Raw genomic sequence first — 21,993 nt, 5'->3', positions numbered from 1 at the left:
GATGCAAGAAAAACAATATGAAGCCAACAGAAATGATTTCAGACTTCAGAGTAAAAACAGGCAGACAAGGTCAAAAAAATTGCAGAACAACAAGTCATATGGTTAACAGCCAAATCTACAGAGCTTTGGCACTCGAACAAATTACGAACAGGAGCAAGTGATGCCATGAACTACTGCAAGAAGTTACTAGCAAACATTTTGGTGAACAGTTTATACCAAAATCCTTCATTTTCATCCAACATGCCCACTCAGCAGTTTCAATTTCAGATTGGGGACAAAGAAATATTACAGACTAACAAATCAATCAACAAGAATCAGTATTAGCTGCTTTCGTCAGAACAATGGAACGAACATATCACCGTTTCTTTGCCAAATACAGGTGTTTAGTTCATCAGAGGCGAATACAGCTCTGAACAATAGGAACCCAGCTCCAAGAAAGCAAAAGACAGAAACAACGAAGGAATCCTTCAAAAACTGACCCAGACCATCAGACAAGAGGCACTACCCTCGATCAGTTCCAAGAATGCAGAAACAAAAACGACGAAAGAATCCTTCAAGAACCTCTCCAAGAACTGATCCAGAGCGCTCGACGAGACGATAGACGCGCCAACACCGTTCCATCCAAGCCCGATCATGCGTGTCTACGGCGACGACGACTGTGGCCGTGACTCCTCCGACACCGGCGACGACAGCGGTGGGTCCTCCCCCGACGCCATTGTCGAGAGCGGCAACGGCAGCTCCTGAGACCCCGAAGACGAAGCCGATGGCGACGGCACCTGACGCACCAGTGGATCCTCCAAATCCGACGCCGACGGCGCCGATGTGGGCGGCGCCTTCCACGGCGACACGGGGAGAGCGACCTTGCGGCAGGCTGGGCAGGCGACGCGGTTCTCGCGGAGCCAGTCGTCGATGGCGTTCTTGCACTTCTCGCTCCCGCAGCGGTGGAAGACGTGGTCGCAGGAGAGCGTGCGGACCTCCTCGCGGGCGTCCAAGCTCCCGCCGCACAGGGCGCAGGTGTAGCCCAGCGCCTCCTCCAGGGTCGTGGCGCCGCCGAGCGCCCAGACGCGCAGCCGCCGCCAACCCCTCGCCAGGCGGCCGGTGCGGTAGGCCTGGTAGCCCGCGAAGATGATCACGGGGGAGGAGACGCCGAGCAGGACGGCGAAGGCCTTGCCGAGGCTGAGGTCGTCGGTGGCCATGGCGGCTTCGCTCCCCTGCCCCCCTCTTCTTGCTTCTTGCCTCCTCTCCTCTCGCTCTCTCTTCACGCTCTGGCCTTGTTGCTCGCTCGCTAGCGTCGCTCTTGGATTGTGTCGTGCGCGATTGAAAGCCTTGGGCATCGGCGCCGCGGATATTTGTAGGAGGTCGAAGGGGGTGGCCGGGTGGCTTCCGAGTTAGTTACTCGGCGGTTAGAATGTGGGCCCTGCGTCTCGATTCCCGACGACGGCCGTGCATTGGACGCCGCCGGAAGCGCAGCAGAGGGGATGGAAGAAGGGTTTGCTGCAGGCGGCCATCAGATTTCACCGGACACGGTAGTGTGGCGGGCCTTCATTGCTGTTCTCGATTTGGGCCAAGCCCATTACATCCATTGGACTGGACAAAGGAAGGCTACGCTTGAGCTGCCGCGCCTTCTTCCTTGGTGGAGCTGGGAAGACAAGAATTGGATGGAAGGAGGATTGGAGGAAGGAAACGTAGTGAGGATGATCCACAGCTGCGACTGATTAACTCATTTACGAATTTTCGAAGCCTGGTCATTAATTATCTGTTACGGATTTGCGATGCCTCTTCTTATGGCATCCGTGCTTTCCCCCAGGCGATCCTTAACTCTAGGTTGTGCGAGCCTGGGCACAAACTGTTGTGCATGTAGCATCAAGGTGAACATACCTTGCATGTAGTATAAGTGGTACTTGGCTGCACAACCCAGAGTAAAAGTAATACAGTACCACGGGCACAAACTGTTTTGCAAAGATATCAGAAAAATCCAGAAATTCCCTGCCTAAACTTTACTAAATGAAAAAGGGAACAAATTGTTCCTGAACTGCTTGTTTACTCTTACAACAACAACCTTGACCCTCTGATTGTTACACAATAAATATATCCTCAAGATGTTATACGCCCGCAACAAAGGAAGATGCCTAAGGAGGGGGTTACTCGGTGAGTTTAACTCTAGCTGAAGTGCACAACAGACAGGAGATGCAACATGCTGTCTGATGGGCCCATAAGAAACCACATTCGAAGATGTTGCCAAGCTGATCTTCTCCGGGTTTCAAAATTTTCTGGAACAAACTCTTCAATTTGGATAGCTCAATCCACGAAACTCACCAAACATGAGAGATCACGAATGCCTACATCAGATAATGTGTGTGCCGGTAATATCTGTTGATGTACTTTGACTGCAGAAAACAATAGATACAAAGTTAGATCCTGTCCAAAGCAGGTTCAGATGTTTTAACTACTGAAGACAGAACACCACTTCATACCTTTACATTGTCAACATCTGGTGTGTCCGGGTTTTTCACAGGATAAAATTTGTAAAATTTGATATTTTCAAACGCCTCTTTCTCCTTAGGATCCATATCATCAATAGCTTTCTTCCTGGCTTCTTTAGCCTGCAGAAATTTCATGAAACAGTGAATACTAATGAAAGTAGATCACTTGTAAATATAGTAAATATATTTCGGGTGTTTGTGGACCTGTTTCAGTTCTCTCTTCCTTTCTCTAACCTTCTCCTTTAAAAATTCCTGTAAAAGAAATGCGGCGGCAAAATTAGGAAGGTTAAGGAACTATCATGAACAATGGTAAGTTTAGCTTATTAATCACAAAAATTAATGCTGTACCTTAAATTTTTCTTTCTCATCCTCCGGCAGGACCTCATCTTTAACTTTCTGATCAGCAAAGTCCTGCATTGCAACACAATGATTCAAGTCATTCAACACAGATGTACTTCCATGGGTGACTAGTGTATCAGGGCGGAGCAAAACAAACTCCAATACAAACCTCGTATTCATCCATTTCCCAGTCAAAGTCATCTACTATCTGCAGCAAGCAGAACAAAGTAAAGTAGTAAACACGATGATACATGGCGACAATCTACAGCTAATGAAATTAAGGGGGTGTTTGGTAGCACTCCACTCCATAAAAAACAGCTCCACTTCACCAACTCCACAAAATTGCCTGCCAAACACGTCCAGCTCCACAAACTCCAGCTCCAGAAAAAACGTGGAGCTAGGGGTTAGATCCACGTTTTTCCTGAAGTACCTCAAAGGGTGCTCCAAAAACATCAGCTTCAGACCTCCTCGTGGAGTTGGGGTTATTTACCCACCTTGCCACCGGTTCCACAACTTACTGGTTCGTTTCTAATTTTTCTATCCCCTCCCTATCGCCCGTTTCCTCCCACCGCTGCTCAGCCGACAGCCAGAACGCGCCGGCCCCGACCGCTGGACCCTACCGCCCTCGACCGCTGGACCCTGCCGCCCTCGACCGCTGTTGCCCGCCACCGGTCCGTCCCCGACCGTTGGACCCTGCTCCCAGCTCCCATCTCCGCTCCCATCCGATCCGTGTGCCGCCCGACGCCAGCCTCCTCGTCCACCCGCGCCGCTGCTCCCCGCCAGCAGCCTGCCGGCGGACCCCGCGCGCCGTCGTTCCCCGTCCACTAGCCTGCCCCCGGAACCCGCGCGCCATCGCTCCCTGGACCTTGTGCGTGGCCATTCCATGCTCGCCACCGCCTCCATTCGCGCTGCGCCCGCCCTTGCCTACGCCGCCGCTACCGCTGGGCGCCGCGGGTGCTCGCGCGCCGGCGCCGAAACTGGAGCCGCCCGCCGCATTTGGCCCTTTGCCCCCTGCGCCATCGTCAGGCCAGCGCGAACAGAGGAATGGATGGGGAGAAAAGAGAAGGAAGAGAGAGAGAGAGAGGAAGAGGAAGGGGAGAGAAAAGAAAAGAGACTGACATGTGGGCCCATTCACAAAGGGTAGAAGAGACTATTCACAACATATTCTCATGTTTCTGGAGCTGGAGCACTGCAATTAGCCAAACACGTACAACAACTCCATGGTTTCCTGGAGTTGGTGGAGTGGAACTGCAAAAAGATGGAGTTGGTGGAGTGGAGTTGTTTTTTATGGAGTGCAGTGCTGCCAAACACCCCTTAAACTCATGCAAAAGTTAGGGGGCATTAAGTACACTGATGTTATTCGTAACATGAAGGATCAGCTAAAAGTGGAAAGTAGGGTGAGCAGATATAACTGTCACTCCCATGTGAATAGAGAGAACAGCCCACCACTCCATTTATGTTTGCACGATTGAATTGTGATTTGGTAATAGTTTAGAGGTCAAGCATCCAACCGATTGCGACACAGCTAACAATATTGAAGGAGGCATAAGAGCAATAAACATGTAACCATATCAGTAACGGAAGATGCAGAGCAGTTCTCAGCAGCATGTGGGTGTTAACCTATGCAGCAAGGTTGATGGTAGGGCAGTAATTATTCTACTTCATTCAACAGAAACATCCCAAATATAAGCCTAGTTACGCTCACAATAAATTTATATTAGGTGTAAACTGTGATTTAATGCTGCTTTTTCTAAATTTATTTCCCTGGAAATCATGTCCCCTCCATGATTTAATAACAAATAACATATGCCAAGTAAATAAGAAAAAGGAACAATTCTTGATTTTTAGGTAATACTGCTCAATGAAACAAACCCACAAAAGGATCTTACTGGTGGTTCTTGAGGATACAAGAAATTGATAACCGTGTCATCTTCATCTTCAACAGGTTGCAGTGGCATATAATCTGCAGCAATAACAAACAAGGTTTGTACGATATGAGGTTACCCGGGGAAAAAAATAATGAAAACCATATAATGCCATACATATTTAAACCGAGTGACTTAATGACTACTAGTAGAACAGTTCGAGGATATGCGCTAGTATTTGAGAACACGTTTGCTGCATAGGGTTCATAGGGACTAGGGAGTGTTGGTTTATTTCAAATGATTAATGACATGCCATGCCGTCATCATCCCACCTAGCTTATGCTTGTTGCCCAGGTGGCTGCCTCGCTTGGTGGTCATCAATACATCTAGGTGCCACCTCACCACCTGCCTAGAGCTTTTATAACATAACATGCTTGGACTCTTTACATCTTGACTACAGAACATGTTTTGCATGCCCTAAACCTCATGTTGCAAACATTATCAAGGCATAACGCCAAACAAATTTGAGATGCACTATTACGTGCTATCGAATTATTAAGAAATGACATGTGACTGTAAATGATGATTCAGTAGCATCAAATAACAGTCAACCAACAACAGGAATCAGCCAGCTAAGTAGATCTTAATTTATAAGACATTACGTTTGTTTGTGAGCGTATTACTTCAATTGTCATTCCTATGAATGAACATAGAGTTGCATCACAACCATTTAACTAAGACGTAGCTGGAGCTCCATGGAATATTATGCGCACATTCAAGCAGTGTCATTTACATGTTCTTGGACTGAAGTACTGCCAAGGGTAAGCACAGCATTTGAGCCTCGGTCTAAGGATAAAAGGCATTTCAGGGATCCTAAAGTAACAATGTGTATTCCTGGAGAAGACATAAGCCATGAAAAATAAACCCGATTCAACTTACATGGCATGCAGTAGTCAAACTTCTTGACTCTCTCAGTTTTGAGATGCTTAAGCGCAGACCTGCAAAAGGTATAAACCTGAGATTTTGTACAAATAGTAACCAGTGGAACAGCAGAGCAGGCAACTCATTGGATGAGAATGAAAATGCCCGCATAAATGAATAGACAACAGAAATGAAAATATATACTCCTACCTTGAAGCATGAAATTTCAGAAACATAAATTCAAAAATCAACTGACCTTCGCTGGGTGCAACCGAGAGTGAATATTTTTGTTTTCAAACTGTCGATCCTGCTGAGCCTATAGACAAAACAATACCAAAGTGAGAAATATAAGTTTTGATGACTAGAGAAAAGGAATACATGAGCAACAAAAACAATAGGCAACAAATATAGCTCAATATAACATAGAAGTACCGGTCCTCAAGGGGAACATAAGGCACCCATGCCATCTTCATCGCCTTCATTGGCACTATTTCTTCATTTTCTCTTTGGACCGAATTTATGCCGATCTTATCTGATGGAGGGAAAGGACAGTCTACCTGCCAAAAGAAAAAAAATAAAGTGTAAATGAGACCCACCATCTAGTGATAACTAGTAACATACGTTAGGCCTTCAACAAATTATTTGATGGAGCCACCACAAACTACAATTATGACAAGAAACGTTCATCACTGCATATTAGAGTCAGACACCATGACACCAGGAAATCCAATAGGAAAACTATGAGCACCCGAATTGTTACAGAACTAGTATAGAAGGTACTAAATATGCCTACAAAATATAGCCCCCTTGGTAATATCAACCAGCAATCTAAACGGAGTTTCTTGCCTTCTTTGTTTTCAAAAAATTTGCCACAAACTTTAACCTTAAAAACTGACATATACATTTTTTATCTAGTGCAATCGATAATTTTACATAAAATTAAGAAACAATAATATATACCAAAGATGGTATGAATTGCATGGTGATGCAAAAGTACAAACATAATTGCAGAATTTTTTAGCTGGCATAGTCATGACTCATGAGCTAGGCGTTCAGCTTAAGATGATGTAGAACTACAGGACAATTTTCCATGGCACATAGAATAACAAGTTTTGGAACTCAAAATAGTAGAGTAATATAATCATAGTATAGCTATTCGGTCAAGATGGTAGATAAAAACTTACCGCGATTATAACTGGAATAAGCACTATCTTTGATTCACCATTCACATACAATAGCTGAGCTGCATGTCAACAAGAGCCAATTAGATTTGTATGGAACAATATTCAACAGGCTCAACTAGTAAGCAAATGAAACAGATGGCATATACTAAAATCCGTTTTATACATCCAACATATAAACAGTGCTGTACGGATAGAACTTTAGAATCTTACTAAACCAGACTAATGGCTCTTCAAGATAAAATTCAGATTAAATTTAGCCCAGACAGCATTAGTGTGCCATTGCTGAAATATTACAAATATCAACAAGCATTAATCAAGTCACTTTAGAAACTAGCTGAAAAGGAAGTGCACTTACGCTCAGTGCTTCCAAACAAGTAAACTGTCTTGCCATAAAGTTCTCCCCCTTCTTCTAATGTTTTCTGTTCACCAACCACCACCACAGAACAGTGTGAGGGGAAGCTTTAGGAGGGGTGCCGCGAAGAGTACCGTTTAAAGCATTCAAAAAGCAAGAAATAAAAGATTAACTTTGGTCACCATACCTCTAAGTTTTCAAAGTTCCAGTTGAATTCCTTTATCTTATCAATGTTTTCCCACTGCAGATGATATTGTAAATAATATAGGTTTTAATAAAAAGCTGTGAGCTATGTCCAGATGTGCATTTCTAACGTACACAGTACAAATAAAGGAAGGCATGGATGGGAGGAAACCTCAGTGCCAACAGGAAAAGCAGATAACCACAGATCCTCCTGAACAGAACAGCAAATCATTAGTCAAAACACCCTGAAGTAAAATAGCAAGGCATACAGGACAGGCAAGCACAATCTAAATCATAGCGGTAATTTGCAAAAATGATCCTGTCTGAGCCAACATGCAAGAAAATGTTTCTAAAGTCATCATCTTTAATGTACCTTAAACTTTGGTGCTAATCTGGCATGATTCTCAAACCTATGTGTAACAATCACTAGCAATGGACAGAAGAAAATGCTGACCTAATAAAATGTAGACTACAGCACAAGGCGTACAGATTTGAAAATTTTAATCCATAACGAATTATGTAACACCAACGTAGAGCATTCCGATTTCCTAGTGAGATGAGGATAATACAATTGCCGAACCAAGTCTAGTCCTACATAACTATGAGATGCCACATTTGAGCATCAATGCCGGCAGAAAGGAACATTCATCCCCAGTTTTTTAACTAATCAAAGAACTGCAAATCTGACCCCGCAAGAGCAACAATCTGAACTGGAGCAGTTCGCGAGCTAATCAGATCAGGACGAATCCACGCTTGCTACTCGAGGATACCAAAATCTATAACTAACAAATCGAAGGACGCATCCCAGACAGGTCATCATGAAGCCAGAAGCCTACTCACGAGATTCCTCTTCTCGGGAAAGTATTCCGTGGGCTCGGCCGGCGCCTTGACGCGCTTCCCCCGCCCCCGCTTGGCCGGCTCCTTCGCCGCCGCCTCCGGCTTGCTCGAATCAGTGGCCGCCGCCTCGGCCGCCGTGCGCTTCTTGCCCCTCGGGCGCGCCATTGCTCTCGGCTGCTAGGGTTTGGGTTCCGGCTCGCCTTCGGATCAGGAGGGTTGCACTTGTGCGTTCGGGGGAGGGGTGCGTCGGTCGGCCGGCCGATTTTGAAGGGAGTATCGGGGCGTGAAATCAACGCTACGCAAAATTTGAAGCGGGGACGGGATGGGCAGGGCGAGGAAGGAGAAGGAACGGGGAGGCGGCGCCGGCGCGGGCCTCGTGGCCTTGGGTGTGTTCGGCGGGCTGTGGGAGCCGTTGAATTGAACACGAGGCATGTTTTGGACCGTCCGATGGCACAGAATCGAGAGGGAGCGGGATGAGGAGAGAGACAGGCCGCGTGGAAAAAACGCTGCTGGAGATCTGCGTGGTTAGAGCAACTCCAAGAGTATCCTAAAAAATTCTTCCTCAAAATTATATATTGGGGGTTCTCCTAAAAAAAATTTCCCCCAAAAACATATCACTCCACAGCAGATCGCTAATAAATAGCCCCCAATATTTCAAACACGGGCCACGTCATCGTATTGGGCCCATCGGAAGGGACACGCGGGCGTGCGGGAATCAGGATTGGGGGAGGAACACCAACGCTAAAATATACGCGGTGGCAGGCTGTTTTTTAGCGTCGCTAAAAAATTGGGGAAGGTTTAGGTGGATTGTTGGAGTTCATTTTTTCTCTCTTTTTTCCTAAAAAAGGTATTGGGGGTAAGATTAGCAGTCTCTTGGAGTTGCTCTTAGGACTTGGCAGCGAGATTCAAATTTAGTGCGGATGGCATGTGGGCTCCACCTAAAACTAATCTCGATTCACTGGTTCACACCTTATTTTAAGGCGCTGTCAGGCTGGCCCCCTGTTTTTGCGTTTGTATATCGCCCACCTCTGTGCCATTGCTTGGATATTTACATTCTAGCACGTTTTTTTAACCTTGTTTGTTTCAGTTTTTTTTCTTGGGAGAGTGTTTTTTCAAAAAGAAGTATATTTTACTACCCAAACTATCTAAACTGTCCGTTTAAATCTAAAGCAAAATTTAGACTCAATTTACTTCTTCAAACTATATTAGTTGATCCAATCCTTCAAACTTAGACAACTTATCTTTTGCATATCTCCTCGTACAAGTTGAGATTCATATTCAAATTTTACAAGATGGTCCATTGAGAATTTTTCATATAGTTTGTATCTCTAGAATCAATTCCATAATAAATGTTCCTATCCTATAAATAACTACAAAAAATTATTAATGCATTTTTAACATAGAGCATCATGTTTTATATCCGCTCGTAAAATTTAAACTTAAAACTCCGCTTTTGTGCAACCAAATAAAACAACAAATCTCATTGTGAGTAGTTGGATCACCTACAGTATTTTTGGGGACTAAACCAAGCATGAATTTTGTTATGGAGGTTAAGACAATGAAGTGGATCACCGAGATTGTAAAGTTGATTCTTTCCTCTTTTTTTTCAAATGAAGAAGACACTACAACTTGGCTCGTCACTAGGTGTTTTCGTAGCCTAACTTTGTGCTATGGTTTTTGGCGAACTATTGCTTAAATTATTAAATTTTGCAAGTTGAGATTCATATTCAAGAGAAACTACAAAAACTACAAATACACGCTCTATCTCCATTTGGTACATTTGTGTTAAAGACAACGCAGATATGATATTCCAAGATTCCGATAACTTTGCCCGCCCTTAGCAAAGATTTGAAGATATCTATACCTATTATTAAAGCAAGGAACGTCTCTGCCAGCAATTTTCATCCGTCGTGGTTATTTTGCAAAAAAGTCCCTTGACTTTTTAGTAATCAACCCGCAGTCCAAATATTGAAAAGAGGGGAGCTCGGGTGGAAAAAGAAGGGAAGTGAGGGGGTTAACGGGAAAAACACTTCTCCTTTCTTCACAACAGAGAGGCGGAGGGAGATTGGGCGCGGGCGGCCGGCAGCGTCGGTGGTGCGGCGGCCGGCGTCCTGGGCTCGGCCGCGGCCGTGAAGAATGGGAGGAGGGAGAGTGTGAAGGGAGGTCCTCTCTCCTCCTCACCTCGACGAAGGAGGCGCTGGAGGTGGCGACGGATCTGGCGCCAGACGAGGGAGCTCCTCGGGGAGGTCGGCGGTGTGGTCCTCCTCGGTGACCTCGACGATGGAGGTGTGGAGCGGCGGCGGTGGCGTCGGGAGGGCCGGCGAAGGGGACGGCGGCGGGGGCGGGGGCTTGCGGTGGCGCAGGGTGGAGGCCCATAGGGTCCCTCCAGTTCGTGTTCTCGCTCGATCTCGGCGGTATTTCCTGATCCCCACTCCGCGGCGGCCGCAGTTCGCTCCCGGTTGCCTCACCTGCCCGATTCGGCCCGCCGCGCGCTTGGAGACGGAATCGAGAAATAGAGGCTGCATCGAGACGGAATCGGAACATATACTGGTGCGGGCAGGCGGTGCCGGTGGCGCCTTCCCGGCGCACTGCAACTGGACCGGCGTGGCCTGCGACGGCGCCAGCCACGTCACATCCATCCAGCTCCTGGAGACCGGGCTCCGAAGCATGCTCACGCCGTTCCTCGGCAACATCTCGACGTTGCAGGTCCTCGACCTGACATCGAACCGCTTCGGCGGCGCCGTGCCGCCGCAGCTCGGCCGCCTCGGCGAGCTCGAGCAGCTCGTACTGTACGACAACAACTTCACCAGCGGCATCCCGCCGGAGCTTGGCGACCTGAGGAGCCTACAGCTACTGGACCTCGGCAACAACACGCTCCACGGCGGCATCCCCGGCCGCCTCTGCAACTGCTCGGCAATGTGGGCGTTCGGCGCGGTGAACAACAACCTCACCAGCGCGCTTCCTGACTGCATTGGCGATTTGTCCAACCTCAGATTTCTGGTGCTCTTCAACAACGTCGACGGCGACCTGCCACCATCCTTCGCGAAGCTCACGCAGATGGAGGCGCTGGACCTCAGTTCCGGTGCCACATATTTTTCTGTCAGCAAAAGCTCCCTCATCGAATTTCTCGTTTTCCGCTGTTTACATTTCTGGCTTCTGCTCTTGGAGCTTGATCTGGCAGCTCTGCTCTGTGCCTTTGCTTGAAAGCTCTTGAAGCTTCACTTCTGAACGTAGGCCATCAACATTGCCCCAGCTTTAAGTGTTGTTTCTTTCACTTGGCAATAGCTGCAGCTCGGCTTGGTTTTGCTAGAGCTCTATTTCTCTGTTCAGTAGGTAATATGGTGCAGTGACAGGAGGAGCATCAGCACCTGCCGTTTTTGGCTCTTGGGCACATGTATTGTTTTGGTGAAGTGCAGGCACCCAGCAGCAGCAAGCCTCTGTTTCTTCTCTCAGGTGAACAGCGACGGAAGCATTTCAATCAGGTTTGCACTATGCTTTTGGTGGGTTTCATTGCTTTCGGTGGGTTTCAGTATTAAAGTCACATGCTTTCTTAGGTCTATTTACTTGTTTTACTAACTCATTGCTTTTAGTTTCAGTAAAATAAGGTTTCATTTCAAGTTACTCCATGTGTTTTATTGTTGGCTCATTCAATTCAGGTCTACACAAGTTACCTCATCTCAATCTGGAGGGCTATGGAGTCACTGCAGTTTCTTTAGAGGTTATATCAGGTTTTGTGTCTTCTGGGCCTACTGTGCCATCAATTGTCACTTTTGCAAAAAAAATCTTATATTTAATCTCTTTGCCCGTGGAAATAGTGCCCATTACCACTAATTATCTACAATTGTCATAACATATGTTATGATAAGAGAATGATTTAGGATCTGATTAAGAGTTCTTGTTTTAATACACAACATGAATGTTTCCAAGTGTCAGACAAAGATAACCCGATAATACTTTTCAGCTACTATATAGTATATACAGCATGAAAGGAACAAAAAAATTTATTTCTCTTGTTGCTGGTGTGGTGAACACAATATCATTCTATTCTTGATTTCAAAAGAAAATAGTTGATTGGAGGCAGCATTTTTTTTACCAAGTTTTACTTTTTTATGAATTTATTTAGTCCCGTTTCCCTATGTGTACACATCTAGCTATGAACTCTACAGTAATACTCATTTAGATTGTTGCATGAACCACTTCAAATCAACCACTTGGATACTAAAACATCACTAACAGACTAAAAAATTATTCTATTGCAGGACTGGCCTTTATTGGTCTTGCTGAATTGAAGTTGGTGTAGCACATGCAACGACAGCTGTGAGAACTTGGAACGTAAACACGATGCAGATTACAAAACTTTTGGCAAACTCAATTATCTATTTAGGAAAGTGGTTCATCGTTTTTCTTGACTGTATTCATAATTAAAATCGTAGGCTATCAATATTTTGTCATAGTTGTCTACCACATATTATGAAGCGAAGCTAACATATTATGAACAAACATATAATAACATGAGAGCAAGTAATGACCCGTAGCAACGCACGGGCATTTCTGCTAGTACAATTCAAAACGAATAGGGGATGTGGGAGCCCTTAGTCATTGAGAGTATCGTTTAGACTCCAAATACACCCTAATTTGAGTCTTAGAATCGTTGCAGCATATACATAATTGTTGGGCTTTGGTAAATAAATACTTGAAGCTACATAACGTGGCATGATGACACCACCATCAATATTGGAAATAGACCTATGACCTTGGAGGCATAGATGCTCTAGGTTGCCGTTGCAGACTCAACCTTTTTTTATTAGGTGACTAGGGCAGGAAGATATCTGTTTTTTTACGAGGCGTCATCAAATCTATCTTTGATATCTTTCATATTTTATAAGAAAACCTTTCCTAAAAAGAGAGCATTGACTATAAGTCTCTTGTATATTAGCAAAAAGGGAGACTCAACAATCCTCCTTACTCACGCGCCTGTCCCGCCTCCTCCCCCTTCTTTGTCTATGCGCTCAAAGTTGCCAACCTCCGCTTCGTTGGTGAGAGTCGCTAGCCTTCCCGTCCTCCCACACCACACCCTTTCTAGATCCAAACCCTCCCAAAGCATCCGCCAGCTACCCCTCTCGATTCGGTGATACCATCATCGCTGGATCCGCTGATGCCATCACTGCTAGATCCGCCACCCCGCACAAATGCCACTACCGCTTACTGCTGCGTCCATGATGCACAGACACCAGCCCTCCCCGATCCATCTCTTTTACCACCACGATAGGCAGCACCAATGTCCCCTACCATCTACCCACACCCCTCAACAATCACCTGTTCGGCAACATACATCCATTTAGATCCAGCCAACAAATCCCCCCATAACTCGAATAGTAGCTCTTTGGAGTAAAATTCGTCGGCAAAGAAGCACAAATCCCCTCCATAACCCGAACAGTAGCTCTTTGGAGTAAAATTTGTCGGCAAAGAAGCCATGGTGCTCGATGGTGAAGAAGGAAATCGTGTAAAGAAAGAGGTGCTCATGAAGTTGGATTTACTTGTTTTCCCCTTTTTTTCAACCTTTTATTTTGATTCCTACATTTCTTTTCCTTTCAAATCGGGAGGACAACCATCTCAATTTACCCTCTCCGATTTAAATTGTAAGTTATTTTAGTCTTTTTAGGTAAACTAGCAGAAATACCGGTGCGTTGCTACAGGTCCTTACTTGCTCTCACATTATTATTCGCTTATTCCTAATATGTTGGCTTCACTTCACAATATGTTGGTGTGTTGTCCCTATTAGTCCTCTCTTTGCAAGTATAGTAGTAGAAGACATTTGTGGGTGGTTTGATGCCATCTGTTTATTATATAGGATCCACACATGGAAATAAAAAAATTCACCGCTTAATCTCCGCTCTATCCATTCATTCGATTTCCCCTATACTCATCGTCATCCAGCCAGTCGCTGCCTCTTTGTCCATCGGCGCCACCCACATCTTGCCTCATCCTCGCTGTCCTCGCCGTTGCCCAGGCAAGCGCTCATCCTCCTCGTGCCTAGCCTCATTCCCACTTCGAGCGCTAAGCCACAACGCCTCTGACTACCATGAGCAAGAGTGCGTTCTCCTCTTCTTCTCGTTCCATCCACCTTCCTTTATAATACACTCCAAATCGTAGCGTTTATGGGTTCTTCAACAGAGGATACACTAAGATAACACGTGTATAGGTTTAGATTATGTATATTAATTAATTTCACGCATTTTGACATGTTAATGTTTAGACGACTTAATATAGAACCTGTATATCTACAAAGTTATCTTGTACAATAGTTAACTCTATGATCTCTTAATTTGTTCATAGATAAGAAAACAATGAGATCGTAACTTTGCAATAACACAACAATAATAAGTCCTTAGTATGTTTTAAAAAAAACCTACAGTAGCTAATAATTGTTGCCTTGAATATAGTTGTAGAGTTGCACTTCAAATCCAAATGACTCTGAGGTGGCTTGGCGTGAAGTAGGCGTCGTCTACTATCTATAGTCTTGAATAGCTTGCATCGCCGTTCTAGAAACAAACTGGAACAAAGATATTAATATATCTCTGCAATGATAATGAGTGGTTCCAAGATAGCTATAGTTGTTTTCCAGCAGGAGCACCAGCGGTCCGGGTAGATCAGTGGCAGGAGTGGTGATAGTAGCTCCTGCTGGTTGATATTGGATTTGGCGGTGCAGAAGATGGGGGAGTCGGTGCCAGCGGAGTTATAGCCCCGCCGAGCAGGAACCAAGGAATCGCGCGGAGGCCGGAGGCCACGACGTGGATGGGGACGATGGAGGTGGCATCCTCGGGGCCGACGTCGGTGGGGAGAGCCTAGGAGTTGAGAAAGCCGAGGCGGCGGAGCGCGTTTGGTTGACCGCCGCAGCATCTCCGTGCTCGAGCGCAGGCACACAATGGCGACAGTAGCAGCGAAGAAAACCGAGCTAGAGGGAAGCAAGAGGCGTCTTCGGTAAACCTCCGGTCAATTGCAGTAAAGTTTAGGGACCTTTTTGAAAAACCATCAAGACATATTCCAAGGACCACTGGTTGATTATGAAAAAATTGAGAGATTTTTTTTAAACAACCACGACAGTTGGAAGAAACAACCGATCTTTAATATTAGGTATATGGTAATGTTATGGCTCGTGCGTCCGGACGTGTTGGACGCTTGTCACCAAAAATATCTGGCGCGAGTCCCACAAACATCTTCTCTCCTTCCACCTTATCCTTTCTCTCCCACAGTCCTTCCTTATCCTTTCGTCTGGAGATAAATCACCCGCACCACTCACTCTCTCCCTGTGCCACGCATTTCATGCGAGCACGGGCGCGAGGAGGAGGCGGTGACGGCGGGGCGGAGCGGCAGAGGCGGAGGTGGGGCGGAGGGGGAGGGGTTGGGTGGCAGCGGGGGAGGGGCCGGGCGGAGGCGACAGGGTGGAGGGAGGCCGACGGCGGAGCGGAGGCGGTGCTGGTGGAGTGCGGGGGCCGACGATCTTGGGGCGGAGTGGGAGGGGGGGGGGTGCTCGGGTGGAGGAACGGAGGGGTTGGCGGAGGCGGGCGGTGGCGGGGGCCAAGGGCGAGCCGCGCCGGCCGCCACCATCCTCCTCCTCCTCCACCATTTCCTAGCGTCGGATCCCGCTGTGCAGTGCTCCTCCTACCAGGGGTTGCTGCATGTTGTAAGCGTATATTTCAAGTGTTTCAGATGTTTGAGAAGAATGTTGCAAGTGTTTCATGTGGAAGTTGCAAAGTAGATCTAGATATTGCGATGTTGCATATGCTTCACACACATGTTGCAAGTGTTTTATCTGGATGTTGCATTTTCAATAAGAGATTTGAATGTTCCATGCAATATGAAACAGATGTTGTAGTGGGTTTTTTTCCTCATCATCAGCAGATGGCTAATATTTTTTCAACATATTTTTTGATATTGCAAACGGTGATTTTCTATATTGCAGATGTTATTTTTTGATGTTGTGATGGACCAACGGAGCGTCCGACGTCCGGGCGCTGGCAACGCTGTATATAGATATAGATTTTATAACGCCATCCTCTCGGTCTTGAAATCATCGGCCCAGTATCAGTAACATTCTCTGAACACCCAGCGGCCCAGCCCAGAGCAGCTTAAGCACGTGTCCAAGCGCTTAGCTGACATCTTGGACCCACTCGACCTCGAGCACCCACGGCCCCACCCGTCATACAAACGCGGAACCACGTACGCACGGAGGCCGCGGGCTTCCTCGAAGTCCCGAAAGGAAAGCCGAGAGCCGACCTGTACCACGCGGAGCGGCCGCCCTAGAAGCAGTCGCTTCCGTCCCCTTCCTCCTCTCCTTCGCTTCGCCGCCGAACCAAACCACCGCACCCCTTGCCGCCACGTTCCCGACCCTCCTCGCGTCCTCCTCCGTGCGCGGTCGGCGTCCACGAGGCCGCTCGATCCCAAAGGTCAGATCCGAACTCCATCCTGGTCCAAACCACGCCGAATTTTTCTAGGTTTTGGTACGGATCTAGGGTTTGCCGCTGAATCTCGTGTGAGGCTGTCGTTCGGTTCGCTTATGGCCGCTGGGCGCCACGGAGGGTACAGGGATTACGAGGCGAGGGAGCGGGAGCTCGACGCTGAGGGCTCCAGGAGGAGCAAGGAGCAGCAGAACCATCTTGGCGGCCGCCACCGTGACGCGGACCGCCGCCGCGACGGCGGGCGCAGCAGGGGTGGCAGGGACCTCGCCAACGGCCACGGTCGCCGCCGCTCGCCCCCGCCCAGGAGCCGTCTCGCGGGTAGGCTCGGGGACCGTGAGCCTGGGGAAGTGCTGAGCGGCAGTGCGTCTGATGACTCTGGTGGGAGGCCTCATAGAGGAAGGGAGAATGGCATTCCCAGTTCTAGCAGGGAGGGCGAGTCTGCGGCTGCGTCAGCGGCAGCGGGTGCAGCGGTCTCGTCGCCGAGCAAGAAGAGGAAATTCTCGCCTATAATTTGGGACAGGGATAGCCCAAAGCCGCCACATTCTGATGCATCAAGGGGCAAGAAAGTGGTAGAATCTGTGCCTGCTGAGCTCCCTCCGCCTCCGCCGTTGCCTCCAAAAGACCATGTCCCAGTGAGATTAGCTGTGGAGAAGTCACCTATAGATGTGGAGCCTACTGTTGGTACAGAGAGTGCTGAGCAGTTGCCGGAACATGAGAATAGGGTGGCAGAGGAGGAAGAGGAGTATCCAACAATGAGGAACATATCAACTTCAAGGTGGGCTGGTGCTAATGATGATGAGGAAGATGGTGCATCACCTGCAGACTCTGTGCCGGGGCAGTGGAAAAGGGCAAGCCCGGAACTTGGTGAGGTTGTGGTCAGTGATATCTCTGGAGGAAGGACCATGTCTAGGTCATCTGACTCGGGGAGAATGGGTAATGATGAGAAAGAAGATTTTGAAGTAGATAAAGATGACTATATGGATGTTGACAGGGGGCAGGCCAGTGACAGTGATGCAGAAAATAGAATGTCAGATACCGATTCAGAGGATGAAGCACGCAGACCTGAAACCCCTGAACCAGTGAAGGCACCACACAGGTGTATCAATATGCTTCAAGGTTGCAGAAGTGTTGATGAGTTTGAGAGGCTCAACAAAATTAATGAGGGCACATATGGTGTTGTATATAGAGCAAGGGATAAGAAGACAAATGAGATTGTTGCTCTGAAGAAGGTAAAGATGGAGAAAGAGCGAGAAGGTTTCCCGTTAACCTCTCTAAGGGAAATAAATATCCTCTTGTCTTTCCACCATCCTTCGATTGTGGATGTTAAGGAAGTAGTAGTTGGAAGTAGTCTAGATAGTATCTTTATGGTTATGGAGTACATGGAACATGATCTAAAAGGTGTCATGGAGACAATGAAACAACCGTATACCCAAAGTGAGGTCAAATGTTTGATGATTCAACTGTTAGAGGGTGTAAAGTATCTACATGACAATTGGGTACTTCATAGGTAATTATTGTTTACATTCGTTTTTGTTTGCATAAGTCAAATCTGTTCATGTTGCTGATACACGCCCACAATTTTTTCAGGGATCTGAAGACCTCAAATCTTTTGCTGAATAACCGCGGTGAGTTGAAAATATGTGATTTTGGACTGTCTCGTCAATATGGGAGCCCACTAAAACCTTATACTCAACTGGTTGTGACTTTGTGGTACAGGTAGGTCATCAGCCAACATCAGATTCCTCAGCAGTGTTTCGGTTTTCTTCTAAAGTTATTCATCAAGAGTTCTATTTGCTAAACCAAGGACTCACCTTTACTGCTCCTTGTGGCTACAGGGCCCCAGAACTATTGCTAGGAACAAAGGAGTATTCTACTGCTATTGATATGTGGTCTGTGGGCTGTATAATGGCGGAGCTTCTGGCCAAAGAACCATTATTCAATGGAAAAACAGAGTTTGAACAGCTAGATAAGGTATTTAATCTGTCCTGATCTCCTATAGTCCTGCAGCTCTTGATATAAATTTTATTCGATGATATCTCATGTTGAAGCTACTTCTTTGGCAGATATTTAGAACACTTGGCACACCTAATGAGAAGATTTGGCCTGGCTATGCCAAATTACCTGGTGTGAAAGTCAATTTTGTCAAACAACCGTGAGTTTCTCTACATCTGTACTGTATTTTGTTGTTATTTTTCTGAGTGTTCATTTTTGTTTGACAGCATCGATTTTTTGGTCTTATCAGGTATAACAGGCTAAGGGATAAGTTCCCAGCTGCATCTTTTTCTGGGCGACCAATCCTGTCTGAAGCTGGTTTTGATCTGCTGAACAGTCTGCTAACTTATGACCCTGACAAGGTGCAATTCATAATCTCCAATTGACATTTAATTTGGTGTTCTTGTATTCTCATCATGCATACCTGTCTAAGCACACTTGTTTATCTCGTACAGCGTATATCGGCAGATGATGCTCTGAAGCACAAATGGTTCTCTGAAGTTCCTCTTCCTAAGTCCAAGGACTTCATGCCTACATTCCCTGCGCTTAATGAACTGGACAGGTAATTTAAATCTATCCGCACTAGCCTAATATTACATGGTTCAAATTCCATACATCCAGAATTGATTTCTTATAATTTTGTTAAAATACGCAGGCGTACCAAACGGTACCTGAAGAGCCCTGACCCTCTAGAAGAGCAACGTTTGAAAGAACTGCAAGGGAACATAGGCAACCGTGGGCTTTTTGGCTGAACTAGGACCACTTGCTTGGGTTCCTATCCGTACTAACTGTTATGCTTCACCCTGAATCAGCAAGATCAGATATCTTCTGAGGTGAGATGTGCCATGGACATGAAGTATCACATCTTCTTGGTGTCTACCAGCGACTGATAGTGTTCTTTAGCAGGCTTGGTGCCGGTTAAGTGGATGAGGTTTCTCCTTATGGTCCATCATAGAAATTTTCTTGCAGGAATTAACACTCCATCCACATTGATCCTAAAAGCAAATATAATCTGCCTGCATCGTAAGGTGTGGCATGTTGGCTTTTATTGGTTACACCAATTTCACCTTTGGAACTTCTGTATGTAAAATATTCCAGATTGGTACGTTGTAAACAATGTTCAGTGTGTTGGATTAAAATAAAACATCATCATTATCGTTATTCTTTATGCTCCTCGTGCCTTTTCTTTTGATCTTTGCATTTTGTTTGCAAGAGACGAAAGAAGCGCAGGGGAAGGATGCATTTTGCTTTTCACCAGGAAATCAATGGACATTAATACAACTTGGAAGGTAATATATGCAAAAGCCAATTGCTAGTACTGCTGACTTAAACCTAATGAGCGTGGAACTTATCCTCGTTCCTGAAAGATTAGTTTGTATGGAATGTGTGATCTCTTAAGACTATTTAGGTGAACAGACTTAATATTAATGTGATATCTTTCATTTTCATGTTGGACTTAATATTAATGTGTGATCTCTTAAGACTATTTAGGTCATGCACATAGCAGTTGCTTCCATGTCATTTTCTAAATAATAAATTGAAAAGGAAAACAACTGGAAAGAAATGACAAGAAATGAAGAAAACTGAGCTGAGTGAGATGTTTCTTACATGGATGTTTTCTCCTTGCCATCTCAACTACAAGAGATCAGTGACATTTCATAGTCGACGTTGGAGTGCTTTTCTTCACTTATTTTCATTTCACTACCAAGATGTATAGGTGAATAATTTTGAGATATGTCCATAAAACAATTTTGGAACTTGAACTTAATGCGTGGATCTAACATCTGCTTTGACTTTGATCTTGATATTAATTTTGGCATCAAATAGAGAATTTATGGTAGATTTCTTCCTATTCATTCTTGTATGCTCTTTTGCTTCCCTGTTGATTAAGTGCATAAGTATGAACGCATTACATATGTTGAATCCATAGAAATAAATATTAGGTTCTTGTTCTGTATCCTTCCTACCAAATGGGCTAGTACTTGAATAAAAGGCTTTCCACTCTGGTTATACGTGTCTTAGCATTTTGAGCACATTTGTCACCATGGTTAAAGTTGAATTCATGAATGTGGGGTATACATGGTGCTAACAAAAAGCTCAGGGTTCTTGTGGTGTTCTTGAGCAATGTAGTTTGCTTGTTGCTTGCTGCACCTGCACGCAGGTTTTGGTAGCCTTGACTGGGACATGCTTTTCTGCTATTTGTCTTGTTATGTGCTTTGCACCTGGTGATAATTACTTCTTTATACCACCCTAGAGCTGGGAGAGTTTGTTAAACTCACTACAATTGTTGTATGACGCATCTGCAGCTAAGCTGTGGCTGCTTCAAGATAGGAAGCTTCATGGCCGTCAGCTTTGTTGTACCTAAGTGACTAAATTTGTGGAGGACCTTCAAAAAGTGTTCATCTTTTACTATTGAACCATGTTGGTCAGTGTACTATCCTTCCTTGTACATTAGTAACCATTCTTCTAACTTATTTGGAGATTATTCTTCTACAATTTTTGTATGGTAGGTAGCTTATGTTCACTTGACAGTTCTAACATAGCTTACTGAAAAACGCAACGCGAAGTGGTTCCCGGTGATAAATAACAGCGAATCAGGTGAAAATTTGTAGGCAATGTCATGTGCGATTTGATCAAATCCATCTTTCTTTAAGTTTTTGGAGAGCAACGTGGAAGGGAGCTTTTAGGTGAGTATTAAAAGTTTTATGCTTGTGTCTCCGAGACTCCGAGAGGTGTTCTCTTTGGCAGTTCCCACATCCATGTAGACTGAATTTTCTTCTCTTTTCAACTTACTCCTTCAACGTTTGTTTAGCAGTTACAGTGATCGGGGAGTATTATCTTTATTCATCTGGTTTAGACTTTAAACGCACTGGTCCGCAGATCTAATCGTAGCTACTGTGGTTGGGAAAGTATTCTTTATGCTTTCTATCTATTGTGTTCCCGTCCAACTTCACAGGATACATAATTGATGATCTGGCGCTATGCTTGCGAAGTTACTGGGATATGGTTTTCGATTAGAGCTGTCTCAGGCGAAGTGTTTCATATGTTTATCGTGCGAGCTTCGTTGACCTGTGGCGTCAGCTTGTCATGTTAGTAGTTAATGATCGAGGCTTTGGACTAGAGGTGCTAGATAACGTGGCGACGCCGGACAATCTTGCCCGACGTTAGCTTCCGATTCTAAGCCCGGAGAAATCTTCGCAAAGTCAGGAGGATTGAGCTGCGTTTGCCCCCTTGTTGTGCTTCATGATCGGGCCAGATGTAGCAATTGGATTGCAAATTGCGCTGGCCCGGCCTGAAGTTGCATTATTCTTCGTCTTCATGGGTGCAATGTAAATGTGGTGGTTGGTGTAACTTTGATGGCCATGGCTGTGGCCTGTG

General features: G+C 45.8%; 3 protein-coding genes across 3 annotated transcripts; 1 reads left to right on the top strand and 2 right to left on the bottom strand.

Moving 5' to 3' along the window:
* Positions 1–208: 208 nt before the first annotated feature.
* LOC117865394 (uncharacterized) lies at positions 209–1,833 on the bottom strand. Its single transcript, XM_034749587.2, has one exon. It carries the CDS (start codon positions 1,332–1,334, stop codon positions 642–644), a length of 693 nt encoding a protein of 230 aa, XP_034605478.1. The 5' UTR covers positions 1,335–1,833; the 3' UTR covers positions 209–641.
* A 139-nt stretch (positions 1,834–1,972) lies between these two features.
* Positions 1,973–8,547, bottom strand: LOC117865393 (protein HEAT INTOLERANT 4). The gene is made up of 14 exons (XM_034749586.2): positions 8,168–8,547; positions 7,500–7,538; positions 7,332–7,385; positions 7,148–7,211; positions 6,793–6,851; positions 6,041–6,165; positions 5,865–5,924; positions 5,627–5,685; positions 4,712–4,785; positions 2,992–3,030; positions 2,832–2,894; positions 2,688–2,735; positions 2,475–2,603; positions 1,973–2,387 (listed from the first exon to the last, which is right to left on the bottom strand). The coding sequence occupies exons 1-14, from the start codon at positions 8,327–8,329 to the stop codon at positions 2,340–2,342; spliced, it is 1,023 nt and encodes a 340-aa protein (XP_034605477.1). The 5' UTR covers positions 8,330–8,547; the 3' UTR covers positions 1,973–2,339.
* Positions 8,548–16,430: 7,883 nt separating this feature from the next.
* Positions 16,431–19,776, top strand: LOC117863695 (cyclin-dependent kinase G-2). Its single transcript, XM_034747506.2, has 7 exons — positions 16,431–18,130; positions 18,211–18,339; positions 18,459–18,594; positions 18,687–18,775; positions 18,866–18,977; positions 19,071–19,177; positions 19,271–19,776. Exons 1-7 carry the CDS (start codon positions 16,722–16,724, stop codon positions 19,365–19,367), a joined length of 2,079 nt encoding a protein of 692 aa, XP_034603397.1. The 5' UTR covers positions 16,431–16,721; the 3' UTR covers positions 19,368–19,776.
* Positions 19,777–21,993: the final 2,217 nt, after the last annotated feature.

Source organism: Setaria viridis, chromosome 7 (genome assembly GCF_005286985.2).
Source record: "Setaria viridis chromosome 7, Setaria_viridis_v4.0, whole genome shotgun sequence".
In the NCBI taxonomy this organism is placed as follows: Eukaryota; Viridiplantae; Streptophyta; class Magnoliopsida; order Poales; family Poaceae; genus Setaria; species Setaria viridis.
The sequence above is the reverse complement of the archived record's forward strand: the minus strand, read 5'-3'. Positions and strand labels throughout refer to the sequence as shown.